General features: G+C 42.3%; 1 protein-coding gene across 13 annotated transcripts in view; it reads right to left on the minus strand.

The window, feature by feature from the left end:
- Positions 1 to 13,792: 13,792 nt before the first annotated feature.
- Positions 13,793 to 17,823, minus strand: part of LOC144988209 (band 4.1-like protein 3) — a 90,011-nt gene continuing 85,980 nt past the window's right edge. For all 13 annotated transcript variants that reach the window (XM_078938343.1, XM_078938347.1, XM_078938348.1 and 10 more), the window contains one exon: positions 13,793 to 14,700. In XM_078938343.1, the coding sequence (XP_078794469.1) occupies positions 14,695 to 14,700 (6 nt within the window). In that variant the 3' untranslated portion in view covers positions 13,793 to 14,694. The remainder of the gene's footprint in view (positions 14,701 to 17,823) is intronic.

Raw genomic sequence — 17,823 nt, forward strand, 5'->3', positions numbered from 1 at the left:
GCCACCGCGCTCCTAGAAACTCTTTTTCCTTTGGAGCAATAAACTCTGTTACTAACTATCTGGAGTCTGATCACCTGAAGGAGGCGGGAACATACGAGTAAATGTTACACTCCTAAACATTTTAAATCACTGAACCAACAGTTAGAACCTGAACATCTGAAGTATCACATATTATTGTGTTCATTGATAAGTACTGAACAAGAAACCTTCAAATAGCCACTTCAGACAAACAAAATTGTTCAATCGAACAAATATGGCTATGAAGCATTGAAATATTTGATCTAAGTTTAGCCTGAATGTAATTTGAGGACAAAAAATGCTCCCCAAATAGCATTTGATTGGAATTGTGGATAACTATTACAATGTAACTGAAAATAAACTATAAATAAAAAAAAAAGCAAAGCCTCAGTCTACTGTCAATGTGTCTTTTTAAACTGAAATATATTTTGCTACTGCCACCACCAGGGGCCTGTTTCAGAAAGGAGGTTAAGTGTAAACTCTGAGTTCGTTAACCCTGAAATCAGGGAAACCCTGGGTTTTCTGTTTCAGAATGGGAGGTTTGTTAAACCAGAAAAAGCAGAGTAAGTCAAACCCGTTTCTGAAAGAGAGGTAACTTCTACTCGGAGTCAGTGTCCATGGTTACTTATGCTGTGAACCTAACCTGGTCGGGAGCAGGTTTTATTCTCTAAACTCAAAGTTTCTGCCGGTCCCCTCCCCTTTTCAAAGACGAAGCGGTATTTTTCGCTTTAACCTTCATTGTCCACATTTCCGTCACACAGAGACGGTCTAAGTGACAAGAATGGCTTGTTCTTTTTTGGAGGACCCAATAGACGAGGAGGCTGCATTAATTCGTAGAGAATTATATTTACCTTGTACGAGGATTTTGAGAAGACTCGATTTTTTGTCATTTCCCCATACGTTTTTGTTTGAGCGTTACCGTTTTTCGTTGCAGTCAATTACATATATACAATGAAAACAACATTAGATATGTATTGCTATGTAGATGTTTCATATGTCAAATATTGTCAACAAAGCCTACATCCATGAGATGCTCAAATTTGACCTGATTGAATTATGTTTTTATACTTCATTTTTAGCTGCTGCCATGTTCTTTTAATTCCTGCAGGATTGCATCTACATGAAAATGAAATCAGGGACATTGAATTAAATTAATGTAACAATTACTTTTTGGAAACACAATTTTCTAGTACTGCTTACTTTCTTAATCCCATATAAACCTATACCACTTGATCAATACACGGGTAGTGTTGCAGTGTGTGTGTGCTGAGCGGGGTGCGATCCACGAGAGAGAAGGGGAGGGGCGATTGCAGGTGCAGATGGGGGGGGGGGGGGTGAGCAAGGAGCAGAGGTGTGTGCGTGGAATATATTGTGTGTTCGGAGGACGGAGCACTTAGTTAAATAAAGAGAAGGTGTCATTCCCAGAATAACTGTTTTGGAGTCATTCTTGCCATGGTGACTCGTGATATCTGCGCTCCATTGATAATGGCTTCTTATAGTCGCGGTGCTCACGCTCACCTCCGAATCAGTCCACTCAGAGTTGATTGATCTAACGTGGATCAGCTTCTCTGAAACAGAAAACTCAGAGTTGTTAATCTCCCGATTGACCAACTCAGAGTCCAAGTTCAACCTCAGAGTTGGTTGAACCTCCTTTCTGAAACAGGCCCCTGGTCTCTAGCTCGCTCGCCGGTTATAAACGGATACACATTCTAAGTAAAAATACCCCCCCCTCCCCAAAAAAAAGTAACATTTGCTATCTAAACTATTTAAAAAACAACCCAAACAAGAGTTTTAAACTTTTGAGTCATCTTGTCATAGGGCTTAGAAGAAGCCAAATGCTGGAGAGTTCATTTGCGATTTAAACACAGTGTGTGATTCTTATCAGATTCAATGCGTTTAGGCATGTATTTGCCATTGGGAACATTGAGTCGTCAAGAAACTGCCGCCGTGGCAGTGTCTCCAATCCAGAAGGGGAAAGTGATCTCAGCCCTGTTGCAAACATCAGAACATCCTCCAGAGATACAGCCAGCCTCTACGGAGCCCATGTCCTGACATGTGTCATGGTGCCTCTGTCAGTTCTCCTCCCCCTCCCAGCTCTGCTCTGCTCCAGACTCTCCAGCTGTGATGACTCACCTCATCAGCCACCTGCTCTACTTAAGGAGACCCAGCTCCAGGATTCTTCGCCAGTTCATTAACCCTGATGGTGCCTCTCTGAGCTCTACGTCTCTCTCTGATTTCTACGTCTGGCCCACTTGCCTCGTACCTCTCGCTAATCTTGCCTTGTTTTTGTCCCTCAGGTTTTCTCATGCTGCAAGAGTCACCTGAGTCTGATACCACCTCGAGCAGCAGCTTCACTCCTACTTACACTGACGTCTCCTTCCCTTCAAGAGTCTCAGCCTCCACCTCTCAAGATATCCAGCCACGCCACTCGCCAAAGAACTCCAGCCACGCTTATTGACACCACTCAGGTTTGCCACAGAACCTCGCCTGGATCTCCGCTCCAGTCTCGGACTAAAACTCTTCAGCATCTCTAGCTAGGCTACCCCACAATACTTTCTGGACCAGCAAAAATAAAACTCTCTGCTTATCTTATTACTTACCTGTCTCCTCCTCCCGGGTTTCAGCATCTGGGTCTGCCTTGTGTTCTGATCATGTCAACATGGATCAAATGAAAAATAATTTGTTCCCACAAATTAGAATTCCATTACCACAAATAATATTTAATTCCCTCGAAATAATATTTCGTTCACTCGAAATGATTAATTTGTGCGAACAAAATAATTATTCACGTCATAAGTCATTCATAAACACCGATATGCTCTCCGTCCGGCCGCAAAAGCCGCTTTCAGCTGTAATTTCCGTGTCTCTGTGACCTACATTTGTTCAAGAAAGGAAAAAGAAAAACAATTTATTCAATCAATTTATTATTGTCTCAATGAATATCAGAAAAATCATAAAAAAAAAGATTTAGGATACCTAGGCTTGCTGCTTCACATTTGATTCACCGGACACATACCTCCTAGCTCCGCCGTGAAGCTCTTTTGCTTGTCATGCTGGCATTCTGGCCATATTGATATTGTAGTTTAGGGTCGAATAGAAATAAGAATATTAATGACTTGTCTTTTATTAACATACTCTTTAGCAGACGCTTTAAATCAGAAGGCTAGTAGGCTACATGCTAAATAGCCCATCATTAACCTGTTGTATTTGAATGCATCATAGTTACAGGGCCAGAGATGCATTATGGGATGTGTGTGATACATGATGGGATATGTACCATATAGCCTTCGGATGTTAAGTGACTGCTAACGAATGCTATAATGACAAGCAAAAGAGCTCTGCGGCGGGCCGGAGCTCGTAGCACGTTGCTTATAGCTCGAGCAAGCAATGTCCGGAGAATCGCTGCGGTGTGGGGAATCAGCAAGCTTGGGCATCCTAAATCTTATGATATTTTTCTTATTTTCATCGAGACAGTAATAAATCAATCATTCTTGTTTTTATTTTTCAGTTTTTGAAAGAATGTGGGTCCCAGAGACACGGAAGTAGCGCCGGAAAACAGCTTTAGCAGCAGGACGGAGACCGAACCGGAATGTGAATTAATGCAGACAATGAGACATGATTACCGATGCTTTTGTGCTTTTTAAAATAAATCAATCTGATCTCTAAACATCCTCCGTGTCTTCCATGCAATGTAATGAGACACACAGACACAAATGTGAAGGTATCTGCTGTTAATCCAAATATCGCTAACATCCGTGTTTATGAATGACTAATCACGTGAATAATGATTTCGTTCCCACAAATTAATTATTTCGAGGGAACCAAATATTATTTTGAGGGAACGAAATATTAATTTGTGGAAACAAGATATTTTTTATTTTATCCATGTCAGGACACAGACTCTGTAGCCCTCTATTGTTCTAGGGGGGAAACATTAACATTAACAAATGTTAAAGTGCCTAGGATATCACAAGGGTTAAATTATTTAAAAATATATACCTCATAAGGTTCAGATGGCCCGAGCAGGCTGGCTCCCCATCCTGCAGCAGGTCTCTGTCTGGCCACCAGCTCGCCTCCCGGGAGCTGGCACACTGATCGGGCGTGACGGAAACCTCGAATAGTATTTTGGCCATCAGTTAAACAGAAAACCACTTTAGGTACATTTTGGATGAAGTAATTACATTGAAAGAGGGTAGAAAACCCCAACCAATTATTTAACATAATATTCTATATTCAAAAAAAGAAAATATAATTTTATTATGATTAGTAGTCTGTGGAAACACCAGTTGAGAAAATAAGACAAAATAATTGAAAACATAAAATGCGTTTGTATGATTGAGCTTCAAACAATGTCATTTTGCTGGAAAAAGGGACAGAACAATCTTTGTTACCCCACTTAATCTCAGTTCTCCAGGGGGGTCTGTCCAGCTTGATTCAGAAGAACTAAATTAGTGATCCAAAAAGCATGCAGGACGGCGCACTTCCTTGACTGAAATTGCGAAACACTGCGGTAATAAGAATATCATTGTTAAAGGCTGTTCGTAGGCGCTTTTCACAGCATTTTGGTGGTAATGTTACTTTAACGTTTGGGAAATAATGAATGTACTGTATATAAACATTGCTTTTTTTATGCTTCAGCCTGTGACCCAGATGACATGACGTGGAGAGGTACACCAAAGTTTTAACCCTTGTGCTATCCTATGAGGTCAAGATGACCATTGACGTGTTCTCCCTATCATGACAAAGGTGGATAAAGGTGGAAAGATTTCATGTAATCCATGGACACCAGTGAAGATCACAAATCATTGAAGAAAAAGGTTCAGAGCACTGTCTTGTGGGTCTAGATGACCCAACTCCCAATGGTAAAGTGCCTAGGATAGCACAAGGGTTAAAGGCCTTTATAAAAGGACTCACCTTGTCTGGATCCTTCCAAAAACTCGGGGTGGACCGAAACACAACAGTCACCAACGCTAAGACCAAGAAAAATACTCTGGTGCTCCAATGATTCTCCTGGCTGTGTTTACTATGCGCTGCAGGGCTTTCCTGTTGCTGTGTGTGCAGCCCCCCCCCACATACACACACACACACAGTGATGCAGCTGGAGAAGATGCTCTCGATGGTTCCGCTGTAGAATGTGGTCATGATGAGTTGTGAATCACCGGATCTTTTTAGTTTCCACAGGAAGTAGAGACGTTGTTGACCTTTCTTTGCCAATGATGTGGTGTGGGTGGTCCAGGAGAGGTCCTCACTGATGTGAACCCCCAGGAACATTGTGCTGCTCACTCTCTCCACAGCAGTACCATCAGTGATCAGGCAGGTGTTGAGTGTTGCCCCTATGGATGTTGACAACAATCTCCTTTGTCTTGCTGACATTTAGCAGGAGGTTATTGTCTCTGCACTATTTTGTCAGCAGATCTACCTCTTCTCACCAGAGTTGTGTTGTCTACAAATTTCACAAGGTGGTTGGTGCTGTGGGTTGTTGTGCAGTCGTGTGTCAGCAGGGTGAAGAGCAGCGGACTAAGCACACAGCCTTGAGGTACCCCGGTGTTGAGAATGATTGTATTTGAGGTGTTGTTGCCGGCTCGTACTGTTTGTGGTCTTTGGCTGAGGAAGTCAGCAGCCAGTTGCAGATGGGGGTGTTAACACCCAGCTTGTCCAGTTTGCAAATGAGTTGTTGTGGTATTATTGTGTTAAATGCAGAGCTGAAGTCTATGATTTGACACATGTATCAAACTTAGGATAATTAAATATTAAATCAAAGATTGCTTGAAAGGTAGTGGAAGGAACCAAACTTATATAATCCCACCCCTGTTTGAATACTTTGAGAACAAAGAACTGAGATAGCCTCAATACTGAGCATGACTTGAGAGATGCAGTAACAAACCTGCAGCCTTGTTCTGAAAACATATGTAACACAAAGCAGGCACATTGCAGCCATTGACACAATTTTTTGTTTCTTTTGCATGCAGGGTCAATGTTATTGTTATTACAAATTAAGGTTGAGATTGGCAATGTGCGGCAGTCTAGATAGATAATCCGCCACAACGTTATGTTTGTGCCAGAACGATGACGAACATTGAATCTATATGGCTGAAGCACCAAATACCAGTGTGCAAGTCCGTTGTGGTGGTCTTTCATGGAATTTATCCATTTAAGGGCCCTGTGGTCTGTCTCAAGGTCAAACTCTCTGCCAAGTTGGTAGTACCTCAAGCTGCCCAGCGCCCACTTAATGGCAAGTCCTTCTTTTTCCACGTGGAGTACCTAGTCTCTCTCGGTTGTAGTTTAAGACTGAGGTACAGGACTGGTCGCTCTTCTCCTGGGTCTCCCTGTGTCAGGACAGCACCAAGCCCGACTGCAGAGGCATCCACTAGGATCAGGATCCTTTGATTAAAGTTAAGACTCTTGAGAACAGGAAATGAACATAGTTTAGTTTTTAATGTTTGGAAAGCCATTTCACATTCCTTTGTCCAGGTTATGGGGTTCTTCTGGCTTTTATCCGTAAGGGCAGTGAGGGGAGCTGCAATGGTGGCAAACTGATGGACAAAGCGCCGGTACTGTCCAAACCTAAACCTAAGAAGGAGTGTACCTCTGTCTTGGTGCGTGGTCGAAGGCAGTTGTGGATAGCTTCCACTTTATCCACTTGCGGACGCACCTTACCACCTCCCAACAGGTACCCCAGGTAGCGGGTTTCCTTCTGGGCACACTCACATTTGCTCACGTTCAAGGTCAGACCTGCTTTCTGTAGTTTTCCCAAGACAAGATGCAGCTGTTCCAGGTGTTCCTCCCAGGTGTGACTGTAGATCACCATGTCATGCAAATAGGCCGCACTACAGTGATCACACCCCTGCAGCACCCTGTCCATCAGCCTTTGGAACGTGGTTGGTGCTCCATGCAGACCGAAAGGCATCACTGTGAACTGTAACAGTGATGCTGTTTTAGTGAACTGAAACTGAAACAGCAGTTCCAGTCTGTTGCTGGTGTTACTGGTGTTGGAGCACGAGCAATGGGAGCCACATGCGTGGTGTTATGGAGCACCAGAGACTAAGGCTGCATGTGTGGTGCTTTGGGGTAGAGCCCTGCGCGGGACTATTTTCTTCATCCCGCTCCCGCCCGCGGCCGCTGAATTTCTGACCAATCCCGCCCGCTCCCGCAACGTATGCGTTACACTCCCGCCCGCACCCGCAAAACTCATAGAATTTAGTCCCGCACAGTAATAGAGATGCATTGATTCTGTATCGTCTCCGGTCCCGCAGGAAAAAAACACATATTTGTATTGATATTATTAAAGAGATTCATGTCCCTCCTCCAGCCTCATCTTTTCATGCATTCCTCTTTTGTGTAATGTGCAACTTAATTATTAAATATATTTTCCCAAATCCCGTTCGGTTAAAAGTGTGCGTGTGTGTGCGCGCAGACAGACGGCCTGAAGTGCGCTCTTAGTAAGAGGCGGGGCGTTGCACACCCCCAACAACAGGTTAGATGACAGAGGCCATTGGGCGTCTCTACCTGGTGCCTTCAATGAGCTTCAGTACATAAGAATCCAACAGCTGCACAGCCTAACGTAGTCCGCTAATATATATTCATGAGATATTCATGGCAGCACTGATCCCGCGGTTTTTTTTTTTGCCGTCCGCTCCCGCCAGCAGCACAATTCAAACCGCCCAATCCCACGAGATTTGTGTTGGGTCCCGCGGGACCCGGCGGGACCCGATCCCAATGCAGCCCTCTAGTTTGGGGCAGCAGCAGCAGCGATGGTAGTGGTGCTTGATGTTAAGTTATAATTACAGGAACTGTTAAATAAATATGTCTTTACTTGTTTTATGGTAATTGCACATACGTGCTTTTATGTGAAAGGGAGGAGGGAGGGAAGTGAAGTTGTTGTAGTCAGTTGTTGATGGCGTTGGAATAAAGAAGACGTTAAGCCAAGAAGTGAATTTGAATCTTTTTTTAACATTGGTAGCAGAGGATGGTTAGCAACTACAGAGTCCCGCCATGTTTTGACGAAGAAAAACCGTACGAAAGCTGGAAAAATGAAGTCGCGGTTTGGACCCGAGTTACAGATCTTTAAAAGAAGAAGCAGGCACTCGCCGTCGCTTTGGCGCTTTCTGGGCGAGTGAGAGAAGTGGCAATGGAGGATTTGAACAAAGACACAGGCATGGAAACTTTGCTCGTGAAGTTAGATAATCTGTTTCTAAAGGAAGAAAAAGACAGGATCTACGAGGCTTACTCGAGTTTTGATCGGATAACGAGAAGCAGTAACGTGTCCATGACGGACTATATAATTGATTTTGAACAGCGGTATGCCCGAATGCGTGAATACAAGATGGAACTTCCGGATGCAGTATTAGCATTCAAACTTCTGGACACTGCTTGTTTGCACATGAAAGATCGACAATTAGCACTAACAGCGTGTGCAGAATTGACATTTGCCGCCATGAAGTCTGCACTGAAGAGGATTTTTGGAGGGAAAATGTCTATATATGCTGCCTATATAACTGAACAGAGAAGACAGTTAAACAAACCATGGTCCCATAATGATAAGCAGAAGACACCATGGCCGGGCACTAATCCTCTGGATAGATATGGTCGCAGATCCAAATGTGCCATTTGTCAAAGCACATTCCACTGGGCCAAGGACTGTCCACACAAAGGTGAGCAAATTATACTGACTGAAGATAAAGCAAATGATGTAGAATGGTGTAATGTTACGTTGTACACAAAAGAGTCACCCATTGAAGCAGAAATCTTTATGACAGAGTGTTTTGGTTCTGCAATAATTGACACTGCATGCACACGGTCGGTGTGTGGACAAGAATGGTTGGACAATTTCACCATTAGACAGTCAGCTAAATCAAAATGAAGTAAAACATCTAAAGAAATCTGAAATGCACAGTTGCAGACCCTTCAGATTTGGAGATGGAAAAGTGGTCAACTCCACCAAAAGACTAAAGATTCCTGCTAAAATTGGGCAGACAAAATGTCATATTGAAACTGAAGTTGTTCCAGCAAAGATTCCCCTTCTTCTGAGCAAAGAATCTATGAAAAGAGCAGGAACTGTGCTGGATATGGAAAATGACCGTGCAGTGATGTTTAACCACCCTGTAAAACTTGAGTTTACAAGCTCAGGTCATTACTGTGTGAACATTATGGATTTTGAAGACCAAAACGTTATGGACAATGACCACATTTTGATAGCCAATGAGAATGTTATTCAACAAGAGAACACAAATGAAGAACTGGAAAGTCTGTATGAGGAGGAAATACTGGCAATCTCAGAAAACATGACTGCAGTAGAAAAACAAAAGATCTTGATGAAGCTTCATCAACAGTTCGGTCATGCTTCTGTAGAAAGGCTTCAGAAACTTCTGATCAGCTCAGGCAACAAGGATAAAGAATGTGAAATCATCCTGAAAAGAATTGTTGAAGAATGTGAACCATGTCAGAGGTATAGCAGAACCAAACCAAGACCTGTTGTTGGTTTACCATTGGCATCTCAGTACAATGAAACTGTAGCAGTTGATCTTCATGAACTCCAGCCAGGTATGTGGTATCTTCCAGTGACGTGCAGTCAGGAGAGGCAGGTGAGGCTGTGCCTCACCTGTCATTATGGGAAGAAAAGAGAAAAAATAAATTCAATTATTATATTTAATCAGTAATTTGTGCTTTGCAGTCATTTTCCATTTAAATGTACCATTTTTGGGTGTTTTTTTCTTTTCAAAATCGCTGAGTTTCCGCATTTGCCGTTCAGATACTAAAAAGTGACGTGCGCTGAGGCACCAGCCCGCTGAGCCTCACCTTGGATTGCGCAATACCTATGCAGTCAGTCGGTACTGCTGTCTCTCTGTATGTCGGTTCAATCACTTGTACTATATGAGCTGAGTTTACATTATTTAACAGATGTATATGATGTACAGTGTTTTTTTTATAAATAACTGTATGTGAGGGACGTGTTTCTTGTGCTGAGCGCTAAACGCCGGCAAAAAAGCCGCTGGGTGAGGCCAGACATTCTCGTGCCTCATGTTAGGGGGCGCCGGTGAGCCCTGAGATTATGACGCTAAAAAATACTAGAAGAAGTGATAGCAAGCGGCAAGTCATTTTCTTCAGAAGGAGCGGCGTACGGACTTTATTTACAAGTAAAGGTAAGACGATAATAACGTTTGTGCTTTTTTCTATGCTGCAGTTTGTATATGAAAAAAACATGTTGAAATGATATTTTAAACAAAACACTTTAACTGTTGTCAATTAAATGGTGAATAAGTTATTCAGTATGGATCATATGTTTGTAAATCTGACTGATTACGTCAGTGCCTCACCAGCCATTAACCTCACCGCACGTCACTGGTATCTTCATATTGTTGACCAGTTCACACGATTTAGTGCTGGAAGTATTCTGACCACAAAGAAGTCATCTGAGATAGTGAAGCACTTCATTCATGCCTGGATAAGTGTGCATGGCCCTCCTCAGAAACTGTTCAGTGACAACGGAGGAGAATTCAACAATGATGAGATGAGAGATATGGCAGAAAACTTTAACATTGAAATCAAAACAACAGCAGCATACAGCCCCTGGAGCAATGGACTTATGGAAAGACACAACCAAACACTTACTGAGATTTTAATGAAAGTAAAAACCTCCAATACTTGTGACTGGGATACTGCACTAGACTGGGCCCTTATGGCCAATAACACAATGCAGAATGTACATGGCTTCAGTCCTTATCAGCTGGTGTTTGGACAGAATCCCAATCTGCCCTCTGTCCTAACTGACAAGCCTCCAGCTTTAGAAGGCACCACAAAGAGTGAGTGGGTTGCTAAACACATTTCTGCTTTGCATGCATCAAGGAAGGCCTTTACTGAAGCAGAGTGTTCTGAAAGAATACGGAGAGCATTGCGTAAACAAATACGCCACTCAGATGAAAAATATGAACTAGGGGAAAAGGTCTACTATAAAAGAGTGGACTGCCATGAATGGAAAGGGCCAGGAGTTGTCATTGGCCAGGATGGTGCTGTGGTGTTTGTCAGACACGGAGGAACATGCATCCGAGTACATCATTTCAGACTTAAAAAAGCAAAAATGTCGAGCCAAGATCACCACATTAAAGATAATGCAGAAGTGGAAACAAAACTTTTGAGAAAACAAATTGTGTCAAAGGTTTCTGATGACAGTTTGGAGGACACTTCACCAGCAGGAGGCACATCTGTAATACAAAATGAAGCAGAACAAAACACCAATGACACCAGGCAACACAAAGTTGTGGAAGGAGAATATGATGTTCAGCTCAAAAAAGGACAAGTTTTGAAATACAAAGATAATGACAGTGGAGTTATATACACAGCACAAGTCATGGGGCGTGGAGGAAAAGCTACAGGAAAATATAAAAACTGGTATAATCTTGTAATCATGGAGCCCAGTAATGTTGCAGGTAGCACATGTTCAGTTGACATTACACAGCTGGAGAGCCTTCAGATAGAACCAACTGTTGCTGTTGATGATGCAGCAGATGTTAATGATGACATATTTATGACATGAGACTTAACATTTGACCAAGCCAAAGTCAAAGAAATAAAAAATTGGAGAGACAATGATGTGCTTGTAGAAGTTCAGGATGAAGGACAGAAATGCATCTCCACCAGGTGGGTGTGTACGCTTAAAGAGACGCACACTGGACTGATGCCAAAAGCACGCTTAGTGGCAAGAGGATTTGAAGAATTACAAGTGTCTGAGTTGCAAAAAGATTCACCAACATGTGCATCAGAGTCTCTTCGGCTCCTTGTGGCAGTTATCTGTCAAAGACAGTGGTCACTTAACTCCATGGATATAAAAGCAGCATTTCTCCAAGGAGCAGAACTCTCACGTGACCTCTACATTAGACCTCCACCAGAGGCAGATTCAAAAGGCACATTATGGAAACTTAAAAAATGTGTATATGGTTTGGCTGATGCATCACTTTATTGGTACAACAGGGTGAAAGAGATTATGCAGACACTTGGAGGAAAAGTGTCAAAGGTGGATCCTGCTGTCTTTTACTGGCTTGATGAGAGAAACACTGTAATTGGGGTACTTGCCTGTCATGTGGATGACTTCATATGGGGGGGTACGCAGAGCTTCTCTACAACCGTTATACCTGAACTAAGATCAGCTTTTCAGGTTGGACTTGAGCAGCATGGTAGCTTTTGCTATGTGGGAATAGATTTTGTGTCTCTAAAAGAAAAAATCCAACTACACCAGGAAAACTACATCCAGAATCTGCAGCCCATACATTTGGATGCTGTGCGTGCTGTACAGCAAGACTCACCTCTGTCAGCTAAAGAAAAAGATCTCCTCAGGTCCAAGATTGGACAAATTCTCTGGGTCGCAAGGCAGAGTAGGCCAGATGTCTTGTTTGATGCAAGCACTTGATGCAACTGTGCACACAATCCATGAAGCAAATAGAACTGTGTGCAAACTGAAATCCAGGAAGGTGGCTCTGAACTTTGAACATCTTGGTAAGGACACAGCCTTCAAGATGATGGTGTTCAGCGATGCCTCATTTGGTAATCTTTCAGATGGAGGCACTCAAGGAGGACACCTGATAGTTCTTATGGGTGAACATGGAAAGTTTTCACCGCTCTCATGGCAGTCAAAGAGAGTGAAGAGAATTGTGAGGAGTACACTTGCTGGAGAAACACTAGCAATGTCTGATGGAATTGACAATGCATATTTTCTAGCAATACTGTTCTCTGAACTAACAACTGGAAGTGTTGAACATGCTCCAGCCATAATCTGTGTCACAGACAGTCGTTCACTGGCTGACGCACTGAAATCTACAAAGTCTGTCTCAGAAAAAAGACTTCGCCTGGAAATAAGTGCCATCAAGGAGCTCATCCAAGCACAGCGAGTTGAGCGCGTGTTGTGGTACAACACGAAAGAACAACTTGCAGACTGCCTTACCAAAAAGGGTGCATCTGCATGCAAGTTACTTGAAGCCTTGAGTGAAGGACAATGGAAACTTCATTAATGTTAAATGCAGTAACAGCAAGTTCAATGAAAATAGTTCATTATGTTTTGTTTTGCTCATTTGACCTGGTAAACTAAGACTTAAAAAAAAAAAAGACAGTGAGTTTGTTAAGTTATAATTACAGGAACTGTTAAATAAATATGTCTTTACTTGTTTTATGGTAATTGCACATACGTGCTCTTATTGTGAAAGGGAGGAGGGAGGGAAGTGAAGTTGTTGTAGTCGGTTGTTGATGGCGTTGGAATAAAGAAGACGTTAAGCCAAGAAGTGAATTTGAATCTTTTTTTAACACTTGAAGCATGCCAGCCCCAGGAATTGGACAATGTAGAGTCTGGGCTCGGCCACATGACTGGGACAGCTAAGTGGAACCAGTGGACAGTGGACAACAGCAGAGGGGTCTGATTGCGACCCACCCCTCTTTCAGATAAGTAATTTACTCTCAACGTTTTCTGAACCCCTTCTAGTGGATTTTATTGCATGGGTTTTTACTGTTTTATACTGGGTTTTATTTGGTTCTGTGTGTTTAATTTATTTATTAGATGGGGCTTGGACTGCATGCTCCTCTTATCATCCTTAAGCATTTTGACTGCCGGAGGCTGGACACTATTGGACACTTGGACAATAAACCTTTTGAAAACTTTTATCTGGTTGTTCTGCTCCTTACACAGAGTCTGATCCACTAGAATCTACCTGTGTCACAAATGGAACCTTATTTATATTCAGTCTTGCTTTACATTAAAAGCGTATCTGTCAATAAACCACAGAAGAAACCACAGTTTGATCATTTTGGTTTTATTGAATCTCAGAGGATATTAACAAAAGGGTATGAAACGGTTGCCAACAGGATGATGACCAATAAATGAAACATCAAAATCTAAATTTAAACAAGGTGCAGGTGTAGGTGTAGTTTATAACAGAGAAAAATATGAAACAATTGCAAGCAGGGCTTTTGCCAAAGAAAGCAGCCTTACAATGGAGTCTAAAGCCTCTGTCCCTCACAAGGTTAGACCAGGTCATGATTGGGACTCAAGTTAATGTCGGAGTCTCAAATGAAACCGGTGTCTATTTCAATGGGTTCAAAAACCCAAAATCCCAAGGTACCTGTTGTTACGGAAGCCTCAGTGTAATCTCACACTGGTGTGTGTCCTCTCTATCATCTAATTGTCTCTGTCTGTCTGTCTCTTCCCTGTATGTTTCTTCTTTTCCTTGGCTGTTTTGCAGCCGCCCCTCTCTCCAGTCTGTGCTGTCTCTAAGCTGTTTGAATGTTTTCTACTGGTCTCTACTGTCTTTGTAATGTCTATTATTTTCAATCAGTCTGTCTCAAACTTCTCTGCCTATTTTCCATTTGTTTTTGTTTAGCGGCTCTGTTTCATCGGTTTCTCGCATTTGTGCCTTTTTTTGTTTCTTGCTGCTTTAATGCTTGTTTTTTGCCTTTTAACTTCCAGCCAATCAAATCCCCTTCCAGTGTCAGTGTGTTGCTTGTGTATGTTTTAGAGTGTGTTGTTTTTTTATGTGATTCTCGTATTTCAGTTGTGTGTGTGCGCATGTATGCTTGTTTGTGCGTTTCCTCGTGCTTGAACTACGATGCATGCACATTTTAGTCATATGGAGTCCAGTATTAGGTTTTTGGAAGAAGCCTGTTTGGTGGTCTGGATTACATCCATGATGCAGCAGAGATTCACTCCTGAAAGAAAGACAGACACCATGAATATCGAGGGTGGTCTGCTGCTTTCAAACTTTGTTACAGACATGGCAAATACTGGCATTTCTTTTTATTATACTAAAGTAACTAAATCAAAATGTAGTTTCTGCTTAGGTATAAATGTAATGCATAATGGGTGAAAGCTGCTGACTGGTTACCTTCCTTCAGTAAAACTCCAGTTAAACTTCTGATCGTGTGAGAAAAAAAACTGTTTCCTGGTTGTTCTCTTCAAACTCTTCACACCTCCTTAAATTGTACAAATTTGGCAAAAAATTGACATGTTTTTTGTTGTTGTAGAGAACTGAAAAAAGATTCCAAACATAAAACAGGAAACAAAAGATTCATCGGTATCTTTGAAGTTCAGACTAAGCATTGAAACAACAAATCCAACACAAGCACACATTAGAGTAAACGAGACATTAATAAATAGGTATTGTTGTTAAAATTCATCTCAAATAGTTAAAAAATAGGTTATAGTTCCATAAAAATATAATTTACAGGAGACTTCCGGCTCCTGACTCAAGATGGCGGCATAGCTTCAGTGCTCAACGACTTTAGTAAACAAACTCCCTGGAAAGAAATGACTTTGAAGTAAAGTGATATTTGTCTAACATTATGGAAACCAGGGAGTTGACCCGAAGGAGGAGAAACACAGATATGGATGACAACTGAAGCCGCTCCTCCAAACATGAGGCTAATCAAGGCGAAACTGAACCAGCTAGCCTGGAGGAAATCCTGAAAAAATTAAAAAGCTTCCGACAGGACAATGAACGACAACTTTCAGAGATCCAAAGAAACCAGCTGAAGGCAGAAGCTCAATTGGAAGAGGCTGAAACTCGCATTGATGATGTTTAAACAACTCTACAAGCAACATCAACGCTGCTAGGAAACTTCTGCAGCGGCAGGACAACATGGAGGCTAAGCTAACAGAGCAGGAGGCTCACACAGAGAGACAATATCCAAATATACGGCATTCCCGAAGATGCAGAAGGCATTTTGATAATCGCCTTTTTAGAAAAACTGCTCTTTGAGACTCTGGATATCAGCCATGACTCCGGTGTTAAGATAGAAAGAGCCCACAGAGCTCCTGCACCAAAGCCCACAACACCGCAGTCCAAACCGCGCTCCATCATTGCCAAGTTCTCCAACTTCAGAGCAAATGAGGAAGTTATAAAGAGGTCCTGGCAGAAGAAACAGACCATTTACAATAATAACCGCTTCTTCGTGGACCACGACTACCCCCCAGCAATCCAGAAGAAATGTATGGAATACAACCAAGGAAAGAAAGTCCTGAAGGAGAGAAAAATTAGATTCCAAACGCCTTACCCTGCGAAAATGCGCGTGTTCTTTAAGGGAGGGAGCGCACCTATACCAGACCGCAGCAGAGGCTCCCGGTCACCATCATCCCCCCTCCCACTGACCCCCACCAACGGGAGCTACAACAACTTTCTGTGTGGAGGCGGAAAGAGGACCGCACTGCACAGAGGAGGACGGAGGACCATCAACCACGCTTCGTGGAGAAACTCCAAGAATCCAGGAGGAAACCACCAAAAGACAAGTAAAATGTTTAGAGATGAAGTTCTTTGGACACTGTACACTGCACTGCACAATGTAAGTGTTCGAAGTGCCATTTTCTTCTCCTGACGTTTAAAGTAAACCCCAAATTAGTCGGGACACACAGTAAAGACAACACAGCCATTTCCCAGGGCCCTGCCCTTTAAAGTGGGCGGGACCATCCCTGACTGGAGCTCCAACATCTCCAGCTCCACAAAGGTTCTGTTTGTCCGATCCTCTTCACCGGAAGAACTCTCCCAGCAAAAAGTTCTTTTGTTCAAAATATTTTCTGAGAGAACATTCTTTTTTTTAAATCTGTGTCGTTTTTATGTTCAATCCTTTCTAGGGAAACTGATGCATTGTTATTTTGTAGAGGGACCGTGTACCAAGAGAACCCGTCTGTCAGACACAAGATACTGTGACAGATAATATAATACTATGTGCATCATATACTGTAAATGGTTAGAATGAACCCTAACCCTAACCCTTAACCCTTAACCCCATTAAACGGAATAAAAAATTGTCTAAACTAAAAAAGGACAAAGTCTAAATTGCCATGTTACAAGAAACTCATCTAAACCCAACTGAACATGAGAAACTAAAAAGGATGGGGTTCTCAAAAGTCTATTTCTCATCTTATAAAACTGGACACAGAAAAGGGGTTGCAACTTTAATATCCCAAAAGATTCCATTTTAAATTCATTTCTGAACAAAAAAGATAAAGAAGGGCAATACATACTGGTAACAGGGAAAATAGATGGAGTTAAAATAAGTTTTCTAACCCTTGTGCTATCTTAGATGACGCCCCCCCTTCCATTGAGGTGTTCTCCCTACCATGACAAAGGTGGATAAAGGTGGAAAGATTTCATGTAATCCATGGACACCAGTGAAGATCACAAATCATTGAAGAAAAAAGGTTCAAAGCTCTGTCTAGTGGGTCTAGATGACCCCACTCCCAATGTTAAAGTGCCTAGGATAGCACAAGGGTTAATTAAATGTCTATGCCCCCCCCGGAGTGAATTTTCATTTTATCAAAAACTTATAGCACTAATGACACAGGCAGATGGCACAATTATGTGCCGAGGGGACTGAAACATTAGACTAGTCCCAAGGTTGGACTCATAAAGACTAGCTCCCCAGAGAAGCTGGCAAAAAACCCATAAAATGTTGATGTCACAACATGGTATTACAGATATTTGGAAAGATATCTACCCAACAAGAAAAGACTACACCCATTATTCTCACACCCACACAGTTCAAGGATATATTATTTCTTTATTTTTTACCCTTGTGCTATCCTAGGCACTTTAACATTGGGAGTTGGGTCATCTAGACCCACTAGACAGTGCTCTGAACCTTTCTTCTTCAATGATTTGTGATCTTCACTGGTGTCCATGGATTACATGAAATCTTTCCACCTTTATCCACCTTTGTCATGGTAGGGAGAACACCTCAATGGAAGGGGGGGGGGGGGGTCATCTAAGATAGCACAAGGGCTAAAAAGGATCGTGAAAGGATCCAAAAGATTGAAATTAGAAGTATCGACATCTC

This window comes from Oryzias latipes, chromosome 20 (assembly GCF_053564925.1).
Source record: "Oryzias latipes strain Hd-rR chromosome 20, Olatipes_Hd-rR_3.1".
Classification (NCBI taxonomy): Eukaryota; Metazoa; Chordata; class Actinopteri; order Beloniformes; family Adrianichthyidae; genus Oryzias; species Oryzias latipes.